General features: G+C 39.9%; 1 protein-coding gene across 2 annotated transcripts in view; it reads left to right on the forward strand.

The window, feature by feature from the left end:
• Positions 1-23,236, forward strand: part of LOC148323525 (partitioning defective 3 homolog B-like) — a 105,082-nt gene extending 81,846 nt beyond the window's left edge. For both annotated transcript variants that reach the window (XM_088315660.1, XM_088315661.1), the window contains 4 exons: positions 6,151-6,227; positions 18,979-19,194; positions 19,862-19,975; positions 20,483-23,236. In XM_088315660.1, the coding sequence (XP_088171786.1) occupies positions 6,151-6,227; positions 18,979-19,194; positions 19,862-19,975; positions 20,483-20,597 (522 nt within the window). In that variant the 3' untranslated portion in view covers positions 20,598-23,236. The remainder of the gene's footprint in view (positions 1-6,150; positions 6,228-18,978; positions 19,195-19,861; positions 19,976-20,482) is intronic.
• The last annotated feature ends 225 nt before the right edge of the window (positions 23,237-23,461 follow it).

Genomic DNA, 23,461 nt, shown 5'->3' on the forward strand with positions numbered 1-23,461 from the left:
TCCATTCCACTACCAATGTAATTCTATCTCCCCGTTGATTTGAATTGGAATATCCCCCATCCAACTCTCGTCCCCACCCATCGAGTAAAGAGAAGCAAGTTCTAATCCGCTTCAGTCATGTTGTTCTGCAAAGCCAGCAGTTTAGGCTGGCTCAATTAAAAAAAAAACACATCGTTCAAAAACCCATGTCTTCGTCAACATGAACGTGACGACACAGAACTAAACTCAAGCCGACATGCTGAAGCCAGATAATTTCACTCATGCGTACAACTATATTGAATCCAGTAAAAATATATCCAAGTGGTAATCCTGTGCATTATGTGTAAAACTTCATAATCTACTTTGCAAAATGTCACTCAACTTCCTCAAACCATCCACACCGGGCTTATAAAGTATGTGATGGCCAAACCACATTCAAAGTGTGTCTTATATCTGGCACAAGACTTTCAGTTTTTTGAGAATGGGTGTATATATATATATATATATATATATATATATATATATATATATATATACACAATATCAAATGAATCCAGTTAAATTTTTGTGCAAATCCAATTTTTGGATTGTTTAACGCCTTAATAGCCACACCTGATTCTTGAAAGTCATTCAAGCACCATCCGGATAAATCCAATAAATACTTGGTGTCGTCCTCTAGCTTTCACCATATTTTGTTTATCACCAATTGTGTACTTCAGGTGGGTTGCAAACGCTTACAATTACTTTCTGTACTGCAAAGACAAAAATTGTCCCATACGATCGGGTATTCCAATCGGCGGAGAAACTGAGTAACCCAGGAATGATATTCCGAATTTTAACAACCCGAATAATTATAATACATATTCGGGTTAGTGCGCTTATTTACATAGCTTTCAAAAACCCGACTACTGCCCAGACTCCGTTTTTAAAAGGGTTCATTGACTGCATGTAAACATAGTCACTGATTGCAAAAGAACTGCCTACACGGGAAAATGAACCAACTCACAAGGGATTGATTTATAGTCCGAAGAGAAGCCGCAAATAAAATGGAGGATAGCCACTATGTGGATTAATGGCAAGGCTGTGCATTCCCTGATAAGTGTAGATTTGCGCCTGAGGACCACTGTCCATGATTGTGCACGCGAGGAACATATAGATCCTAATTAAGAGTGTGCATGGAGGATGGGTGTTTTGTAGCACTCACAGGAGCCCGGTATTTCACTTAAGTAGCGCAAGATTGGTCTGAGCGAGAGAAGAGGCCGCAAGTGTTCTAATTGAGATGCTCCATCCATGTCCGTCTTGAAAAATGACGTGAAGAGACTGTTGAAAGAAGCCAAATGAAGCTTTCGTGATGACTCCTTCCATGCTCGCTGTGCTGCGAAATGTCACCGGACCATTTAGCCTACCGGTGCTACTCTTCGGCCTCAGCCATCTGTGACGAAAGGGTAGGAACGAGGTGTGTGTGTGCGTATACGTTGGCCCAACACACTCTCCTGTTATATTGTTCACTCTGCACTGCACTCCTATCTTGCATCGACTAACAACTAACATGAAAAAATAAAAATGCAAAAGAATTTGGACAGCTCCAGTATGGAATATTCGGATTGGCCAATAACCAGCTCAGTATATCAGCCGTTAACTCATTCACTACAGGCCAAGTTAAAAAAGAAAAATGGATCTTTGACGTATTTAGCCGTCAATGGCAGTAAATGAGTGAATGAAGTAAGAACACCGAAATGCAGTATATGCTACATCAGGTTTCACCAGGCAGCAGCCAAGAACATGAGTCGCCAGCACACCTGTTCTAAAAATAACTCACCAGATGACACTTGTAGAAATGATCATTTGAAAATGGAAAAACTGACAGAGATTTCTAGAAATAGTGTTGCATATTGACATTTATCGCGTCTGTTTCAGACCTTGTTAAATCATTAAAATGTTCGGTGTCTTCACATAGATGATGAATGTTCAAAAAAAAAAAGGTCCATTTGAACCCGGCTTCTGTTCCAGATAAAAATAGATACCGCTCAAGCTTTACTTTACCGTTCCAGTGAAACAAAAACAATGAGATTGGTGATTATTTTCCATTTATCGCTAACACAACATTTTTCCAGTCTTGTCATCCCACCCTGAAGATAACAAATTCAGCGCATACAAATTCATTTTAATTCCAAATTTGGGCCGGGTATGAATATTTCACAGTCGTCGAGTATCATAAATAATTGCGAAGACTCCTAGTGGGATTCATTGTGGTTTTCTACAACCCTGCATTTGTGCTTCATGGGGTCACAGTGAGGTCTGCAAGAATACAGCAAAGTCAATGTATACAAACCTGTGGACATGGTTGTTACATAATCTGACAAATTGGAGAGCAGTTTCCAAAATCTACTGTATTGTTTCAATCTTTTCCTTGCAATCATGTCACCGGGTAGTGAGGTCTCAGTTATGTCACCTTGTTACTGTTGACAATATTTAATGGTCCTATAAAATCCACATCTGTTTGTGTCTTTACATACTTCATTCATTCACGTGTGCACATTCATTACACGCTTGTGTGTGTTGTTGTTTACTTGGCCTTTCCGTTGGCTTTAAACAACCATCTGTGCTTCGGTACCAACACTTTTTTTTTTTCCCCCTGTATGGTTTATCTCTGACTGTAATGTTGGACAAATCAAGAATGTGACGGTGGTAGAGACGTGCAACACACACACACACACACACGCGCACACCCCCACACACCCCCACACACACACCTCCTGCTGTTGATTGTCTTCACTTGTGGTCTTGTAGTGTTTATTTCACATTTGCAGGAGACGCAGCTATTGTTCAAACACCGGATTTTTGTTTTAATACCTTCCCATCTGATGATAATGGGAGGGTGGGGCTAATTGAAAGTATGGAAAATTCAGCCCACACATTTTTTTTTTCAGCCTTCTTGCTCCTAAATGAAATTATGATAAACATTTTTTTTATTTCAGTTTTCCTGATTTTTTTTCTTCTTTTTTTTTATCATTTAGTTTCCCTTAATTTTTTTTTTGAGGGGGGCGTGGCTGAAACAGCACTTTGGAGTTCGGCAGTAATCGCACCTCCCACCGCGAGCTACGCCTTCACCCTGAAAATCTTTCTGCCTTTGGTTAGTACGCTGGGGTGGCCGTTTAGAGCGCCTCGTTGTCAACTATGGTTATGCGCATGTCATACAAAGAAAGTTGGAAGCTTGGGAAAGGGGAATTTTTTTTTCTTCCTTGACAGCCAGCGTGTTGTACTGCGGCTTTAGGGTGGCATGACCGCTTTAAAGTGCCTTGTAGTTGTGTGGAAAAGCCTTTGCGGTGACATATTCGAGCCTCCCCAGCTTTCCGTGAATGTTTTTGCAGCGCGAATGTGTGTTGTCATAAAAAAGATTCTTGCAGAACGATTAGTCGTATTTCATTGACAATTAAGCGAGGCATGGTTTCAGCGTATTCAGCCGACACGCCCACCGCATTTCAGCGTGGAGAGAGTTACTTGATATTTTTATGACTTTGAAGCTACGTTTTACATACTTTGCAGACTTTTTTTTTTTATTAATCATTCTAATTTGACGGGGCTGTTAACGGCACTCATCTCAGTGGTCTGTCAAATTTCAAAGTCAATATTTTCACTCGATGTGGACTTTACGATGATGTTTCGCCGTTATGCCTCCAGCTTTTGCTAATGCGTATAACCCAATTTGAGTACTTTCAGCAGTCTTCTTAATTGCTCTCTTTAGAGGCCAACAATTTAAGCCTTCTGAAACACATGAACATGTTTGTTTGCCTTCTGGCATTATTTAAGAAGGAGACACTATAACTCAATGCATTAGTGTTAAATCACTCGGAGTAAACTGAGACAAATTCACGGATGTGTTCAAAGTTAATCACTACAGTAATTATCCAGTCAGGTCTGACCTGTTTACGTGGTTAAATCCAAATCATATCGTCAACGAAAATCAATGAGCGTATTTTCCGGGCTATCAGCTGCTACATTTTTCTTAGATTTTGAACAATTATCTTTCACCTGTAGGGGCGCTCTAGAGTTCAGAAAATATGCTAAATAAATCTCGATTTTTTTTTAAATTTATTTTTATTTTATTTATTTTTAATTTTTATTTATTTATTTATTTTTGTCGTGGGTCTGTTCTGTTTTAATTAGCAAAGTTGTTGCCGTGTTAAAAGGCACCGTTTTAAGAATCTGTTTATGTACCTTTATGTGCTTTCACAGTACAAAATTGTTCTATACATGCAGTAAACAACACATTTTTTTTCAACTTAGAAAAGTGACGCATATCGTTTTTTTTTTTTTTTCCTTCGAAGGAGTTGCTGCGGCTTATATACGGGTGCGCCTTATAACCCGGAAAATACAGTAATATTTGGGTACGGTTGAAACCATTATCGGTGTTTCTGTGGGATATCTTAACTATTAGCTGCTTTATTCTTTTTAAGACCACCCGATCAATCCTTTTCTCTCCTGCCGCCACCTTAAGTTGTTTTCACATTTTCCCCCCTCCTCCTTATCCTGTGCATTCATTACCCTCACCTTTTTGTTGGATGTTGTAGTCACCCAGCCTTTCCTATTTTCTCACCCCTCGAGCTATCTTCTTTAAATCATATTGTTAATGTTCCCATCACCCTCGCCACGCTGTCAGGCCTTTCTCCCCCCAATTCTCTCCCTCCTTTTATAATCCACCTCTCATGTCTTTCCTCCCACCGCCTCCTCGCTCAGTGGCTTCATTATATCCCTTCTGTATTTCAACTGCTCTGGCTCATTTACTTCTCATTCGTGCAATCTCTCTTTTCTCCTTTCTTCTCCAACTAATACCCTTTCATTCATTCACTCCACATATCTGTTCGCCGCTAATATCCCACGTCTGTCTACCTGAGATATTAGAGCTATAAAGACAGGTGTTCAAAAGAGAGCGGGGGCCAGCAAAAGTGCTTTATATCCCTCCTGGCATCATTCCCTTGAATACAAAGTGAGGAGGATGCGTGTGATATCTCACGCTCAGACCTTTTTATGTTGACAATATTACGGTGAGTCGAAGGGAGAAGAAGCTAGTTTTCTATAAAAACCTTCAATCCTTTGTCTTCCTCCTCGCTTAGGACACGCGCAGGCACTTCACATATCCCTTTGTTGTGTTCTCTTGGATTTGATACTAATATTATTCTTTATTCCGCCGTGTGTAAACAAGCTATACGCTCACATTTTGCTTTTATGCGGCATGAGATGCGCTGGTTTAAAAGGAGGTGTACTTTAGAGGAAGGTATTGTTCGACTGCTGTCCAGTCACCTCGGATGTATCACATCTCACACTCCTGAAGTATGTTAAAATGAGTAGTATTTACACTTTTCCATATGAGCTCGACTCAGAAAAACCTTTTGGGTTCTGTGGTGTGTCGGGTTTAGTCGGAGTCTTTCAGGAGTACTGCAAAAACTCAAATATCCCTCCTGAATAGTCCGGGATAATCGCACAGACATTCTGAGTGTTGCGGCAGCAAAAAGGAATAAGTTGGGGACAATTTTTTTTTTCCTCCCTCCAGTTGGAGATGAAACATGACTTTAATCATGTGTGTGTTGGAGTGAAACATTCAGAAGTAACCCCGTGGAAAGGAGATCCTTTCCAGCTTCTATGTTGGCTCAAACTCGAAATCCTTAATAACTAGCCTTCGTCAATCCTAAATTACATCCTTATCTCTCGGGCACACACACATAGAAATATACAAATTAATGAGTGTGTATTTCACACCTGTGCATGTGCATTTTTTCATTTAAATACTTAGGTTAGCATTTTTTTTAATTTTTTTTTGCATGAAATGGTTTTGTGTGTGAGACTGTTGAAGGAAGACGAAGAGCATGCAAAGAGCAGCATGAGGCTGGCAAAGAACTATGGAATACTTTTATTTAATCACAACAAAGCCATGGCAGCAAGAGTGAGAGTCGGGAAGCAACAGGATCAGACGTACTGTGTCACCAAATCACTCGAAAGCCGTTCCAAAGACAAGCCTTGGTTTGGTAGAACACAAGGGCAGGCGGGGAACCGACACGGGGAGCGGGGTTCTCAAAAAGGAGCCTTTTTTTGTGGCTTTTTTTTTTTTCTATGTGCTAGAGACGGGGAGACGAACAAACACAAGCTCAACTTTTGCATCTTTTTCTGTTGCAGATTCCAGGCAGAGCAATAGCTCATCGAATTGCGCCACAATATGAAGAGGTGGAGCGTCAGTATGCCTCCTTACCAAGGTACTAATCTTCTTTTCTTTACTTTTTGTTTCGCATTTTCCCTCCACTCCAATATATTATCTTGCTCCACCCATCCAAGGGTAGAAAAAGGTCTAAAAACAAAACAAAAAGAAAAGTACCACATGACTCCTCGAGCTCGACCCCCACTCTGCCGGATACACAATCAATGCAGTCCTTGTCGTGCTACAATATATTTTTGGTCTTCAGCTTTCTTTACATTTTAGTTTAGGGCAGTTTTCCCTTAAGGTTTTTTTGGGGCATTCCACTTGGCTTAGAGTTAGACCCTTGGCTACCCCAAATCTTAATACTTCTGCAAACCAAGACAAAGTTCTAAACAACATGCTACGCTTGCCACTTTTCGGCAACTCATGTGGAGTACACAAGATTACGAATATGGTTTAAGATTTAACGGATGCCCAAAAAGAACGAGAATTTGGATTTCAAACACAATGTTCTGCTAAAACACGCCTTCAAAGTTAATAAATGCAAACGGAAACAACATACACATTTTAATTATGTTTTCCCCTCACGGGCTGTTATGACAAGGAAACCACATAACTATTTAATCGACTGCTCATATTATTATATAGATGCATGACTTTCAAGAATTTGTTTGGAAATCAAAAATCAAGGAAAGCAGTTTGTTCAACTTCAGGTGAATGTATTTTAAAAAAGGGGGTTGGTAGCAAAAATGATTGCAATAGCTCATATTGATATTACAATAAGGCAAATGTAAAAAAAATAAAAATGCATGTTTTATGATGTCAAAGGATTTAGTCTGAAATAAATCAAATTGACATCATTTACAATGGGAAAACTTGGAAGTGTGGATTTGGGCTGACCGATTTAATCGGCCGTATGTAAGCGCTTTTAAAATCAGCACAATTTCTATCTTTCTCATTGTAATCATAAAGGGACCAAGAAATAAGTTATTTTATTCATTATATATATATTTTAATTTAATCAGACGATTAATTGGTTATCAGCATTACTTTCTGATGAATATCCAAAATCAGCCTCAGCCTCCAAAATTCTATCTCTTTCCACTCTGTTGTGTTTTGTCCTATGGTAAGACCATGCAACGTCCAAAGGTTAAAGTTGCAGTAAAAGTTGAGTCTGACACTCGTTGGGGATGAGTGATGGCCCACAGCTGCTTACCCACCGTTTACACGTGTTCCTCTTAATAGGAAACACAGTTGTAGACATTCTATATTCTCTGTGCATCATCAGTCACTCTGCCTTTTCCAGTCTCAATTTTCAAGGCAGTCTCGTGCTACTTCAAAGCCTTCATCTCCAACATGTCCGTCATGACATTTATTTTCTGCATTTGTTCCCTTAATTAATTGTCCTTTCTTGTCTTGTCACTTTCCCCTCATTTTTCCCCTCAGGACAGCTAAGTAAACCTGTCATTGTCACACTTGTCTTAAGAAAGAAGTTAAAAAGGTGTCAAATGAAACAATAAAACGGGATTGTGGAAAAGACTCAACAAGTCGGCAACAAATTGCCAGTCTTGTGATGTAATTGAGTAAAAGTCCTTAAGTTAGAATTTGCATGGTGGTTTACTTTATACTTTATTGCGATATGTCGGGCAAATTTTATTTTTACTACATTTCCCAAACAAAAAGGATTCTTTTATTGCAATACATTTCCCCTTACTTCTACTGCTTTTACTGTTCTCACCAAACAGACCAGTCTGAGAATTTCTGTGACACGTGCCCCTCCCCCACCTTGCTCATTTTCTCTGCAGTAAAACAAACTGCAAGAAGTTACGGAAAATATTCGAAAAAGTCAGTGCAGTATTTCTTTGCTGTTGGACATATCAGTACTGTACTGTTTTGGTTATACATTATATTCCTTTCTAATATTACTTGCCAGCGTCGGGCCAACTACTTGGAAATATCTGAGCTAAGCTACAAGTTATTCTACATTAAATAAAGCATAAATCCACTGAATACAACCATCAAAGAAATGTTGCAAACTAAGGAAGAAAATGACAACAATAAATGAAGCTTCGTCAAAGCTTCATGTATATTGTTTTACCACTGAAACTTTTTTTTTTCCTTTTTTTCTTTTTTTTTTTTTTTTAAATTGCTCCGTATTATCGTGGTATAAACACTTAATTCACACCAGTGGGCGTATTGAAAGAAATTGTTTTCTTGCACTTTTGTTAAAGAGCCTTCTCCTACAGGATGAAGTGCCTCAACGTTAATTCCCAATGCAATCTGCTTGGTTAAATTAATTTATGTTAATCCAGTGAAGTCAAAATGTCAATTAGTTATCATGAACAGCAGAACACGGTCAGGCTAACATGCTAGCTTACTTTGCTTATTAGCCAATACACAGATATTTACCTATAAAACTAAAGTACACTAAATACATAACCATGAGATTAGATTCAATTAATTCATAATCAAAACTCTAACAACTCACTTTTTAAAAAATATTTTTCTTTAATTTGAATTACTTTTAATGTTTGAATAACTTTTGGTACTGTATCATGAAGTTATTTTCTGTAAAAAAATAAATAAATAAATAAATAACAATAAAATAAACTCGCTCTCTGGTACCTCATACACGACTGCCGTCTACTTATAAGTACGCGAGAAAGGAAGTCGGGTAATGGAAGAAGTACATAAGAGCATTTTCGTCTGGTTCCCATCTCAGTTAAAAATGCTGAGGGATGGCTTTTTCACACCTCCTCCATGCGAGTGTGTGTTTGTGCATGTCTGCGCATGTGTGTGAGCAAGAAGGGGGGGGGGCGGCGAGTGTCTGTGCTGGTGATGACTTTAGCAGATGGGGCCGAGAGCAGTGATGATAGTTAAGGGGTCTAGCTGTCGCTTTGAAAAGCCTCGAGAAATTGGACACGAACACGCTCACACATACAGGCCACTGTCTCAGTCTCAAGCTTTAGTGACGAGAAAGGTACTTGATAGTGCACTGACCTCCGCCAAGGTGGAAAGATTTTAAGTGCAAAAAAGGCTTTGTGGCAAAGAACTTTTTCTGGGAGCTCCATTTAGTACCTTTGTAATGATAATAAATTCTCCCTTGCTTCGAGCAACTTGGGAAAGTTATGTGAAGTCACGGCTAATATCGTGCGCTGATAGCGTGGTGGACCATGAATGAGACATTGCCATTTGCATTCTGGGCTTGGGGAGTTGACAGTTCCATTGAGAAGAAACAGCAACAGCAGAAAATATGTTCTTCCAGCCACATTTGTATTCCGTTGTGCACCAGAAGTTAGAGGAAAGTCATTATGCATTTTTTTTTTTCACAAATGAAAACGTTTTCATCAAATTCCCCAATGGATCAAGAATTATAGCATGCGTTGCACACCCCTTTTATTGTCCTGCTGAAATTATAATTTTTGAGGAGGTGGCTCTCCGTCAAGGAATTGAAACGGCATGTGGCCCCCGGGCCGTAGTTTGCCCACGCCTGATTTAGCGCAATGCTAACAAACAACTAAACACACCAGTCAGTCAGGAAACTCTTCATCGTGTCTGTCCATGTCTTTATTAAGGCCTTTTCACTCTGCACTTGGTTTTCTTGGTGAGTGCCACGGGGACGACAGTGTCCCCGTGGAAGCTTTGGAAGTGCTTGATTAGCAGCCCATTTTTAAGGATCGAGTAGTCTTTTTTTCCACTGGTTGCGTTATTGCTGTTAGGGCTCTGAGATCACTTCTCCTGTTGAATGCGCCTTCTGACGTCACTGCGATGCCGTTCTCTAATTCAATTTGAGGGCATGTCGCCGCCCACTTACGTAGCACATGCATAGGCAATGATTGGGCTTGTTGAAGGTGTGCTGCTAAGGGCAGTGTGAAAATGTTTTTCGGCTAAGGATGGCAGAAGAAGGAGCTGCACAATGTTCATAGAACTGAAGCAAAAATGTCAAAAACTCTGTATGTCATGCATAGCTCCAAAAATGCAGATATACTGTACAAAGTCTGCTTGATTGTATTCTTTTTTTTTTTTAAACAAATTATACTATTCTGTATGTTTGAATACAAACAGAGAAGAAGAGTGAGGAAACACCAATCTAAACCTTATCAAAGCCATTTTCTTCCTGCTCCCGCTCCACCATTTCGCCTCCTCCACATCACACCTTCTATCTGTATTTTACCACTTTCTCACACGTCTCCACTTTTATCTCACAGTGTGACATTATATTGGAACAATAGTCCCCTGCCGAGAGCCCGTTTCAACTGTAAACAGCCATCGTAGCTAAATCAACATGTGGTGATTCTACCTGAAAATTAGAGCTTTAAAATCATGTCGCCGCTACACTGGCTCGTATTAAGAAGAATAGGATCTTGAGCATTGCCAAGGCAACCTTGGGATCGCCTACTTCGGTGCTCTGTAACATTGGCGGGTGAGCTCAGACGTGTCATGTTGCTTTGGTGAGAACTTGAATTTTCAAGGTTGTATGGAGTGTTCATGCAAGTTTTGCCCCACGTGCTCCGTAAAGTTGGCGAGACAGGGTTGCACGTCATTTTGGTATGCTTGTTGTTTTGCTGCTCGCCAAACCACCAACCTCATGGATGAACTTGGTACCCACCACTGGATACTGGAGTGGAAAGTTTAGCTTTCTGTACTTTTGTTTTGAAAACATGGTCCCCGTTGTATGGCGCCTCCACATATCTAATAATCTTAATGAGGCAAGCCGCAACGGCTGTGAATGTGTGCTTCTGACATGGCATGGCCCATTTTCCAGCTTCTGTGCCTCTGATGTGCCAATTGCCTAAGAACGCAGGAAGAAAGTAGCTTTTGTTTCCAGACATAATGTAATAACATTGTTTTTTTTGGGGGGGGGGGGGCCCGTGATGATGTTTTATTTACAGCTGTGTTGATCAATTCAGTCAATATTTATTTTTGTGTTGCCTCAAGTTGTGTATGACTTTCAAAACACATCAAGTTTTTTGTTATTAAATTACGATTGTTATCTACAAGGATTTCTGTTGTTGATTGCAATCTGTTGTTTGAAATGCAGGTTTGACCCAATTAGATTAGCCAAACACCCTATCCCATTTTTCCTCGTTATCACTCTTATTGGATTTAACTCACCAGTCAGACATGCCGTTCAGGTCTCCGGGAAGGCTGTCATTTCCTCATTAGAATGATAATTTGATTATTACTCATGAGAAGCGCATGCTGTTTTGTCTATCATTTTCCGTGCACGTCTCTTTTAGTTCCGTCTTGCCATTATTCTCCTCTATACTTTTTTTCCCGCATTTCAAAATCGCATTCTCTTCAACCACTTCTTCCTCATGCCCTCTAAATTCTGCATTAAAAACATTCTTTGCCTCTGTTTAGGGGGAGAAAGGAAACGGAATGCCTCTCTCTCGTTCTGCCTCTCTCAATCTCTCTTGACAAGACCTCCCAACCAGGCCTGAGATTTTCCCAGACCACTTTACAACCGCTACATAAGCAAGCCCATTGTCCACTGTTTTTTTTTTTGTTCTGCATCTCTGAACTCATCAAGACTCTTGTTGTTTGTTAGCTGTGGAGGAGACGCTAAAAGGGACTCTCCCTTGACCTTATCCTATGCCTGGTATGGTTTTTTTGCTCATCCCAGAATTAGTTCCCATAAGTTGAAAAAAGTTGATCGCTCAATGTTGAAATGGAATGACGCAGCCGGTTCTTGACATGCATCCACTCATAACCTGTAAATTGTGAGATGATAAGATGAAACACACCAGACATATTTTAATAAAGGTGATAGATGGTTGGATCAGTGGAAATTACCATATTTTACGGACTATAAGGTACACCTGTATACAAGCCGCAGCAACTTTTGGGGAAAAAATAAAATAAATAAATAAATAATGATATGCAAGCCGCACCAGGCTATAAGTCGCAGTTTTTTATGTTGAAAAAAAAATTGACGATTTTGTACTGTGAATACACATAAAGGTAAATAAATTAAGATTTTTAAAACAGTGCCTCTTACTTTGCTTATTAAAACAGAACAGACCCAAGAGGAAGAAAAAAAAATCGAGATTTATTTCGTGAATTTTCTGAACTATAGAGCGCCCCCTAGTGGTGAAAGAAAAATCCACAGAAAAGCTGCACCTCTGTATTAGCCGCATGGTTCAAAATCTAGGAAAAAAGTAGCGTCTTATAGTCTGGAAAATACGGCAGCTAGTCTAAACTGAGCATGTAAGCTTGAAATATGCACTGCTCGCAATACATTTGACAAGCAAAGATGGTAATATCGTCCAATCCATTTCACTTCAAATCAGAAACCGTCTCGGCTGTGAACTTTGCAGACAGCATAAACGCGTTTGTGGTCTGTTGGCCTATGTCAAGGTCTCTCCTCGTAATGAGCTCACCTGGTTGGCCGGGTTCTTCCTCAACCTCTGCGCAGACAAAACTCTTCGTGTACCAAATTAGTAGCTGTGCTATTTTGTGGTTTTGTAGTTTCACAAGCAATTTTTATCAAGTCATCACGCTCTGAGCGAAATGTCCCAGCTTGAAACTATTACATGTAGCTCAGACTGGATTGGCTCAAGATGTGAAATAATTGCGGTAGTTTCATTAAACATGGAGCAAGAAATGGATCTCGTGATGTTTCAGGAAGTCGCCAACTAAACTGTCCAAGTGGTTCTGTATGATCCTTTCAAGCCCAAATGCGCCCATTTAAACCTGCTGAGCTTACATGGTCCATATTGGTACTTGACAAGTGGAGCTCACGCAATTATTTTACAGCTGTTACACACGAAACTTGATGTGTTAATTTTCCTTTTAAAATGATTCCTCTCTTTTTTTTCTTTTTTATTAATTATTTAAACCTGTGAGAAAATATGTCTCACTTTACTTAACGTACGGTATTTCTGTTAATTTTAATGTTAATGTTATAACTTGGCTTCCGAGGTGAAATGTCTGTTTTTGAGAGAGTATTTTGAAAAAAAAAATCAATAAATAAATGACACGCAAAAATGCGCCTTCCTCCCTTCTGCTGGCTTTTCTCTACCTCATTAAGAATTTTTAGGCCAGTTCGACTTATACTCTATAACACGGTTATTATATATATGTCAGGGTGCCGAGGCGACTCATTTGGTTCCAGCTGTGGCCGTTTTCTCCGAATAATGAAACATTATGATGTGTGCAATTAAGGGCATTTATTTTTACCTTTCTGTTGCTCTAAAATAAAATTCAATAGCAGAACCACACGTGAGGAACATAATTAAGCAATTTGATTCTTTCAATCTATCCATTTAATTTATCTTCTGTGTGACGTAGTTACCCTGAGTATCATTTTTATTTATTTTTTTTTCTCCACCAACCGGTTTCCTAATGACATTGGTGTATTATGATGTTTTGTGAACCAGCACTCCAAATCTCCATTGTTCTGCCCTCTCCTGCGTTTCCGAGGCAACAGTCCCCTACCATCTGGAAGGTCCTCATTCCCGCTTCCTCGCTCTTTCCTATAATAGGTTTGTCCCCTGTCCTTCTCCCTTTTCTTTCCTCTATCGAATACATTTTGTATCCATTCGCTGTGGACAGTTTTCCCCTTCCATTCAACCTCACACACTCACACGTGCACACACATGAACCCGATACCAGCGTGTGTGTCTGTATATGTGCACGCTCTTCCATTCACTGGAGAATGTAATCATGTTAGCTTCCTGGACAGGCCACTTTGTGATTCATTATTTCTTGCTGAATTAATCGTATTTGAAAGACCTTTATTGACAAAGACAGGTAGAAGGCCCTTCAAGTGTTTTTTTTTTTTTCTTTTTTTTTTTTCCCATTTAAACTTCAATTGACCGTCTGAGCATGGTGACCTTCAGTATGGCCGAACTTTTGCCTTTGTTCCAAGTTTCTCCAGCTGTATTTGCTCAATCTTTATTTAGTTTTTTTTTTTTCATTTTTTTCCCTCTCTACACAAGCGTTACATTTTCATTTCCTCCCGCCCCCCTCACCTTTAAACTAATCTCTCGAGTTCATATGTCTGGAACATTTTCCGTCGTCCTTCTCTTTGATGGTTTGTCAATAAATCCATCGATCGTCTCGACTCAGATTGTCTTGGGTAAAAGCGTGATTGACACACTTTTGAAGCACGTATAACTTTTGCAGGTCAAGAAAATAAAAAGACTTTACATAAAGCCCGATTCTGTAGCTTTCTAGGTTAATTTGAATAAACTGTGTTTGGTAACAGATAGTGATAGTGATAAATATTGCTCTTGGGGGGGGTTAAAAGACACAAAAAAAACCAGAGGCTACATTAAATTAGTGAGTAAATTGTCACATGAACTTCCAATCATCCAATAACTGATTTCATGTCAGGCCCACAAATAAATGCAAAAATCACCCAAAAAAAAATAAATAATCATTTGAGAAAATTTTCTAGTCATGCGTTGGCTAAATTTAAATCCTGGAATTCACCCCAAATGACCGGTTCACACCAAAATGACAATTCCGTTCTCGGCGTAGGCCCTTAGGACTTTTTCCATGCATCCCTTACCACACAATTTCTTGGTAGTCAGGGAATGTTTTTTTTACTTTCCTTGACAATCCCACTGGTCATCTCGATTTGACGTCACGCCCCATCCATCTTCCCAGTGTAGGTAAAAAAGCTTGGTATTTTGGTACCTTGACACTTTTTGTGTGTCCTCCCACCTTCGCGTTGATCTGGAAACTTGTTGTCCAGGAATAAAGAATTCTAACTTTTGATTGGACGTCACATAGTGAATTTTTGGCTGTGTTTTTCGGTACCCCTAAAACACATTCACGTTCACCGGAATACACACACTTGGACACACCATGTCACAACACTTAATAGATGGGAACTTGAATTATCGGTGACCCCCATCTTGAAATGAAATATTTGTTCGTCTTAGGTCACATTTTTGCCTTTAATTCCTTTGCATTTGGTCATGCTCCTAATTCCGTCTTGATAATATCCTCTCGACTTTGACCCGTATAAGTGTTAGTTAGGAGCTAATGGAGTATCGCGTGACTTGCCGGGGTCAGGGATCAAGGCAGCTTTAAGGGCCTGCAGCACCAAAAGCACCAACACCAATCTCCCTGGCAGCTGAACTAACAAGAAACCATCTCTGACACTCCATCACACAAACACACTTGGTGTGCAATCACTTAGCCATAAGTAGCAAAATAGCTTAGTGTCTTATTTGGCTTCTGCCTATCTCTGCTGCTTCAGGTGTCACCCGTAATGTTTTTTCATTGGCTGAGATTAGGTTTTGTCGCAACTCACGCATACGCTCCAAGATTCCTAATTCCATACCTGGCCAAGGTTTTCACACGGCGGCTTAGCGTGGTTTAGTTTAGTCAACAAAGGCAACTGCCAATCATACTGGAAGCCGAGATGTTGCCTGTCCGGTGCGTCTGAGGAAGAAAATAAAAACTTTGAATGACTTGAAATTGCATTCTGTATTTGCGTCGTTTTTCTCTCCTCCCATCGCCGCACATGCCGTAAAGGGATTTATATTACACTGAGCGTCGCCGTGATGAGCAATAGATAACAGAAAGTAGATTTTTATCGCCATGTTATTTGGACTGTGCTGCCTCTGGGATTAAAACACTAGAACGGCGCATTAGGAAAGTGAACTGCTGTGACTTTATATCACAGGAGCCATCTTTATTACAAGGAATAAAATTAGAACAGCAAAAAGCATTTTCTTTTACCATTGCTTCCTCTTTAGCTCCCTCTCATTCACACTCCATCTTCTTGCTCTCCAATCTCTGCCGTCTCATCTTTTTCCTTCCTTTTACTCATTTTGAGGCATTGTTTTATCGCCGTTGTTTCAAATCACTGCATTTTCTTTGTCGCTGACTTCCTTAAACGCGTGTGTGTTAGGTGGCAGACAGTCCGAGAAGATTGATGTTTGTGCATGTGTGAGAGCACCCTTATGTTTACATTGGGCTAACAGCTGCATGCCGCACTTTTACAAGAGTAAGTGAAAGTGTGTGTGAGAGAGCGGAGGGTGCGGAGGTTATATAACAACTCCTGTGTTTACGCACAAATCCATCGCAAACGTGAAATCCCCAAAAAGTAGAAAGTCTCACGTTACTGCAAAACACTGTCTGAGTCCACGGCTTAGCGAGCTGTATTACCAATTATCCCTCAACTCTTGAACCAATGTCTTCTCCACCTCCATATGTAGTTTGGTAGTTTTGGTACTTGCTGATTTTGTATGTGTTTGATTTTAAAAAAAAAATGAAATAAAATTTTTAAAAAAAAGGGACTTAGATGATCCAAGTTGTAGTACTGACACTGACCTGTGGGAGGCACAATTGCGCCATAGGTCAGCCACACTGTTGAGTAATACGAAGAAAAGAAGTCATTTACAAACTTTGGCTACACATTAGCTTATCTCAAATCAGTTGCCAACACTTCTTTTCGTCATTTTGTTTTCCATTAAAAGACTCAACACAAACATTTGCTCCTCTAGTTGTGTCCAACAAGAGGACAAATGTCAGATGTTGTTGAGCACACACATGATGATTTGCCAGCGGAAATATTGAACAGGTTCAACATTCGGCTACGATTGTTGATCCTTGAGTGCATTCGGAAGAAAAAAACCACCCTCAACGCATCCGACACCGCAGCTTACTCGATCAGACAATCTTTCGGAGGCATCTGACCTCGATCGCAAGGGAGAGAAAAAGTTCACATTTGGCCCAGTTGTTTGTATGTCACCCCCACTTTCAGGTTCTCTACTCACCTTCTGAACAGAACAAGATAACACAGAATGTACTTAGAATAAAGGTGTGACTGTCGGATAATCAGTCCAAGTTGAACGCCACTTACCACTGTGATTTTTTCTTTTTTTTACGATTGTGAAAATTCTGGCAACTTTGGATGTTGTCCTTCCCACATGCACGCCATCCGCAGATTCTTTTCGGTTCGAGGGTGTGACTTGGAAAGTTTAATTAGAGCCCTTTAACGTACATCGGCACTGCTGTTTTACTTCTCATACTGCAACCGTTGTGTGTGTGTGTGTGTGTGTGTGTGTGCTTGAATGCATGCATGTGTGTGTAAATAGCAGCCGGTAATGGCTTCCACTCTCATTATTAGCCCATAATCCCCAGCTGCTGTGCAGTCCTGCCTGGGTTCCTAGTGGGAGAATTCCAAACTTGCCACTGGATTTACAATTGATTCCCTACGGATTCTAACTGGATTTCCACTCCATTACCAATATGGCCACTCTCGTAAGACTGGAGCAACTACTTAGGTTGTATTATTATTCGTATTGTTAGAGTCTTTTGCTCTCTGTGAAATTCAATGAATTATTTAAGAAATATGCAAGGAACTTGTGAAAACTATCTGAAACAGCAGTGGTTTATTTCTCTCATTCTGCAAATGTATTTGTATTTTTTGGTTTTCTTTAGACATACATATTAAGATAATTCAATTGTCGTATTTGTAAAAAATAACCACATTTTAAACCAGGGGTGGCACTAGGAGCAGAGGAGAAAAAAAAATACATTTAATTTTAAATAAAAGTGAAAAAAGCATTACAACAATATATATGTCTTTGAAAATCCACAGTATTTAGAAAATAAAACTTTACCAATGTTTATTCATTTAATTTTCCAAAGTTTGGCGGGCCGGATTAAAACGTTTAACGGGCCGCATGTGGCCCCCGGGCCGTAGTTTGCCCACGCCTCTTTTAAAACGATTCACAAAAAATATTACCACTTGAAGGAAAATTATTTTGTGTTGTGCTGTCAGTGGGATTTGAGCAGTATGCTCCTCTTTTTTTTTTTTTTTTTTTCAAGCATGTAGCTCCCAGACAGTATGTGCGCTGTTGCTGGAAAATAATGCAGTTGTACGTCTGCCTAGACTCCTTGCCCCACGCACTTCTCTTATCTCTGCTTCGGTGACATCATCATGGCCAGGCCAAACAGTAGGTGACAGACCGGCTGACTGATATGACTAAAGGTTTACTTTGAGAAGAGCTGTCTGCCATAGCTGCTGTCAAAAGTCATAAAGCACTAAAAACAAACATTTCTGATAGGCCGTTAACTGTGTGTTTTCAGCAGAGGCGTTTTGGCTGCACTGTGAGCCAGGCTAAATGTACATTTGAATCGCTCTTTGATTGGTTGGAGTTTTCAACAATCTCAATAATGTGAAATGTTGCCGTGGCACTCATTTGGAGAGTTGAGATTTGGTTCGGAAGGAAAAATTATGGGATGAGTTGCTCGAGCACAGCCCACGACAATGCAGAAATCACATTTTCTAAATAAACTGTGGTGAGAAGCTATAATGCAATACACTAAAATGTTCGATATGTGGTGGACTTGTCTGCGTATGAGAATTGATTTCCTGTGGGCACAAACCATCAATATCGATTGCACGTTACAACTGCGTGTGGGAGGGATAACTGAGCCGGAGGTGACTTAAAACTGTCAAGTTACATGTGTGACCATTGGATGTATTGTGTGTTGCTAATAGTCAATAGCTTCTTGAACCAGTCCAAAAATAAACACTTGCGCTAATATAAAACATAATATTCAAAATGAAATTGAAAAAAAAAATGCTGCAACTGTGCAAATTGTTGGTAACAGGCTTCTGGATTTTGTTATATATCCTTCTGAAATTCTTAACATCGTAATCCTGATGAACAAAAGCAACGAGTGCACTTTTAGAATCTGCATCATGTTGTTACATATTTTACTCTGTGTGGGTTGCAGTGCAACATGATAGTTTCCCAAAAAAATGAACTGCCCGCCTGTTAAATGATAAGTTGATGCTGTCCTCATCGCTCATTTATCACGTTCCTTTTTTCCAGACGAGCTCCATTGGATCCAGCTGAGTACACCATGCATCCCTGGTCAGGTCATTACATGAGCGTTCCCCAGGCTCCGCAAGGTTACCACAAGGCCCCGTCCTACCCTAACCCCAACTTGCAGTCCCCTCCATCATTCTCCAACTACCCCCCTAGCCTGCCTTACTCACGGCCAGGCGACCCTCGGGGAGTTGACTCTGGTTTTTACCCCCACCCAAGGTAATTGAATGCAACAGTTCCTTCTCGGCTCATGGTCTTCCTTACTCAACTCACATGAGGTGTGTCAGAAAAGTTCCAGGACTACTATCACAAACGGTCCAAATTGTTATATTTTTGAGTAATCACTCTGAAATCTAACCAACCTTCCCAGCTTTTTCTAATATTGTGAGCAAGCACGTGGTCATAGTTATGCAAACGTCTCAGGATCACTATAACGACGCGCTGGTTCATCGTGTAGCCCTGTGGCAAGAACTCGCACCGAACGATGCCGCTCACATGGAAGAATGCCATCAACTGTTGTCTGCTTTGCTGTCTTCAGCTTTGGTAAAGTCAGACTCTTCAAATGAAGGCTCTGGCTTTGGGTCTCCGGGTCGTACTCGAATATCCAAGACTGATCACCGATGATGAAGTCTGGTCTCATGGGCCTCGTCATTCAATCTGATCATTGCTTGACAACCTGTCACAGAGGCTTTGAATAGAAAGACACTGCAGAGATCTGATGTCATGGTTTTATAGTCCTGGGTGATTACAAGAACGGGAAAAAGTCATAGTTTTCTCATTTGGGTTTGACGTACATGCAGTCCTCCCACTTTTCGGACTGACTGCTGTGATCCTACCCGAGCTGTCTCTTAACAAGACTTGCTCACTGTTCGTTTTGTGCCCTCAGCTCTCAGCAGAGAGGACCCTTGCGACAAGATGTGCCCCCATCGCCCACCCCACCGCTTCGAGGGCTGCGGTACGACACAATGACCCGTGGAACCGCTGGTGGAGGAGGTTACAGGTAAGTTCATTAGAAATAATACTAATTAATTAAATTAATACAAATGAAATAAAAACAATACATACTTGTCAGTCATCTGGTATTTAGAAACAAATCCCTACATTTTGTTTACAGGGTTTTTAATATGAGGGAAATGTATTTTGCCTGAATATATTACAGTGTTCCAATTCTTTAAATGAATGACCCAAACTCCTTCAGGAGGTCTTCACTTCTCCGGATGTAGGTTTGATGTACTTTGTCTGGATTGTGCTGGAGATGCATTAAATTATCCCAATATCCTTCTGAGAGCACAACTTAGAAATTCATACTTTCGGCTAAGCTCTTAGCACTTACATCCATTTCAAGAATCTCGCCGTATTTTGAATACCACTGATTTAAACCGCTCCAGCCTTGGGTTACATTTATGCTAATGTTATGTAAATGATATTACTTCCCATCACGTCAATGACGCCACCGAATTCCATCAAGGCATCTCTGTTCTTATGTAAGAGAAAACTATTCCAACAGGCACCTTGCGGATCCCAGTCCAGAACAGTATGGCTACACCGGCGAGAGTGGACGAGAGCAACATCAGCGCCAAACCAACCCAAGACAAAAGAATGCCATGACTGCAGCTGTGTAGATTTGGATCCAGAGAGGGAAATCAGAAAATACTCATTGTCTTTTAATACCGCGCCGTTTGAGAAGCAGAAATCAAAGCTCATTGTGGTGGAATTCCGATTTCTGTCACTATCAAACACAATCTGCTGTTTGAAGTGCGCCGCCAAGCTAGACAAAGGAGGTTAATTGTCGGCCGCAATACACAATATCGCTTTGTTTGAAGGCACGCTAATTGCCTTCCTTAACAAACCACATAGACTAACTGTCACTTTAGAACCATGTCTGCTCTCGCAGGAGGGAAATATCACTTGTCAGTCTGCCGGTTGGACCACCGCATGCTTTACAAATGAACTCCGTTTTTTTTTTTTCCCCCATCATGCGTCATCATCGGGATCAGAATTTAATTGGGCCAACTTTACCAGCCAATAACAAAAACAACATACTGATCTGTCGTTTTGCGCATGAATGCATTTACACGCGAAGCAAAGTCGGGAACTTTGTCTTTCTTGCACTTATGAAAGATGGCTTTGAAATGGTAAAGATAGAATATTTGACCACACGTGAGTCAAAGTTTTAACCACTTGGTTTATTGTGACGGTTCAATAATTAGCTCAGTTTAAATTAGTTTCTCTTTAATTTTGTTTTTTTTATACACATTTATTGTATGTGAATGTACGAAAACGTTTAGGCACTCCTCTTAAATGTAACTGACGTCACACCAACTGATCAAGCTCCAAAATGTGTCTTTTTGAAGACAAATTAATAACAGTGAGGACGTACTACTGTTGTAAAAAGGCCAAAACCACTTTTGCGTTGAAAATAACGTGAACTAACGTGAGATTGAATCGATGTGGTCATTTTTTTTTTTTTTTTTTTTTTTTTTTTTGGTCCGCTATAATGAACAGACACACCAAAGTTAAGCAGAATCCTTCAACAGTTTACCTGAATGTCTAAACACGTTTGAGAAATGCAAAGTAGACTAGAAAAATCATGCTGGATGGACTTCACTGGATTTTTTTTTAAAATCATATCAGACCACATCCTCATTGGCCTGGTGATGCGTTCAAGTGCACACAGGAACTGAGCTGGAGAGTCCACTTAGTGTTGGCACACCATTTAACCACTTGCTAAAAAGTCACTTCACACAACTAAGTGTTCAAACCTGTGTTAACATCTTATCTAGTTGAGCAGTATTAATGTCAGCGGGTAATACATGCACGGAAAAAAAAAAAAAAAAAGAAAAAAACATTTCAGAATCAGCTAAATTGCGTTTGATGAAACTCCACAAAAGCATTTCATTTTGGCAGCAATTTTCCTGGTCAATTTTGGCCAAACAAAGAGGGTACGAATAAACTGAATAGAGAGCTAAGAAATGAAATCATAGTGTTGGAGTCGGGTAAGAAGGAGGAGGAAGAAGAATGTGGCTAGAAGTCGCAATGCAGAATTCACGAATGTGACCCAGAAGGCTTTGAGTGAGAGTTTGGACTCAAACATGGAAATGTAACTCTGCAGTGGGAGGAATACATTTTTTTTAGTGCCAAGGTTAATCATAGTTCTCTTCACTACAGGTATTACTGAAAAAGCTATTGCAGTATGACTGTGAGCGTGGAGATTGTACGAGTGTTGGACAAAATGATCCAATAGCAGATTACGGAAGAGGAGCTCCACTTCACTGAGATGTGAATGTTACATGCTGTCACTTTACTATCATTGCAATTCTGCGTTTAGTCCAAACGGTCACCGGCCAAGTGTGTCGGCAAAACTCCAGGACTGGCGTCACAAAGGATATAGTTGTGCCTTAATATAAGTTGATTTGTTTTTTTTCCGTGACTGTGCTTGTATCTCAAATCAGCTGTCCCCCATTAAAATGAATGGAAATGTCATTCATCCTTTCCAGCATGGAAAAATGTAATAAATAAAACCGCCCTTGATTATATTGTACTTTATTTGAAGAAAAAAATTTAATAAAAAAAAGACAGAAAATACAGTAATGACGTCATCAAATAGGACCCAAAGAATTGCACAGTTTGGACACATTTTTCGCTTCAATGGCCACCTCGGGGCAGTGACATGAGTTCCATGTTACTGTACAGTGCAGGTATCTCAGATTTTTTTTCTTAAAAATTAGAGCAAAAAATGTGGCCAAGCAATGGCTTATACCTAAAAAAACAAAAAAAAACTCGGAAATCAGGTCTTGGATCCCAAAACACTCAACTGTTTATAGTAGCAGTCCTGGAACTTTTTCTGACACACCTTGTAATTCTTCATTTCAGTTTTTTTTTCCCACCCCATGAATGTTTGTGTTAATATGGAGTTACAGATTGTTTCATAAATGTCACCATGCTGCGTTAAAGCACACGTTTTACACGAATGAACAAGCAGACCTTTTGTGAAAAGTGCGTTCTCTCTGTTCAACATTCTGTGTGTGCATGCTCTGTGCTTTTTTATGGCATAACCTAAAGGTACATACCAGGAGTCCTTTTTTTTTTTTTTTAAGACTTCTGGTGCTCACCGAGACCAACAATGTATGAAGGAACAAATTTAATAATAACATTTTTAAGTATATTGTTTGTAAAATCCATTGTCATTTTTGTAATTGTCCAACCACATTTTATATCCATGTATATAACATTTTTTTGCATTAAAAACGTTTAAACAACCCATTAGCTCAAATGTCTTAATATAAAGTTGTCCGTGCTTCTTTTTATCCACTCTAACCTCTCCTCTGCTCATCTGTTAAGGTTAATTAACTGTGAGTCGAGAGAACTGATTTTCCTCCAGCCTTGCATATTCTACAAGGTGAGTCTAATTTTAGTCCGTTAAGCAGCTGATAAGTTGTCTCTTTGTAAAGAGCGATAGACGTCGACTCCAAATTAACGTGCAAAT

The sequence above is a fragment of the Idiotropiscis lumnitzeri genome, chromosome 14, assembly GCF_059441095.1.
Source record: "Idiotropiscis lumnitzeri isolate Australia: NSW breed Sydney's pygmy pipehorse chromosome 14, RoL_Ilum_1.0, whole genome shotgun sequence".
Taxonomy (NCBI): Eukaryota; Metazoa; Chordata; class Actinopteri; order Syngnathiformes; family Syngnathidae; genus Idiotropiscis; species Idiotropiscis lumnitzeri.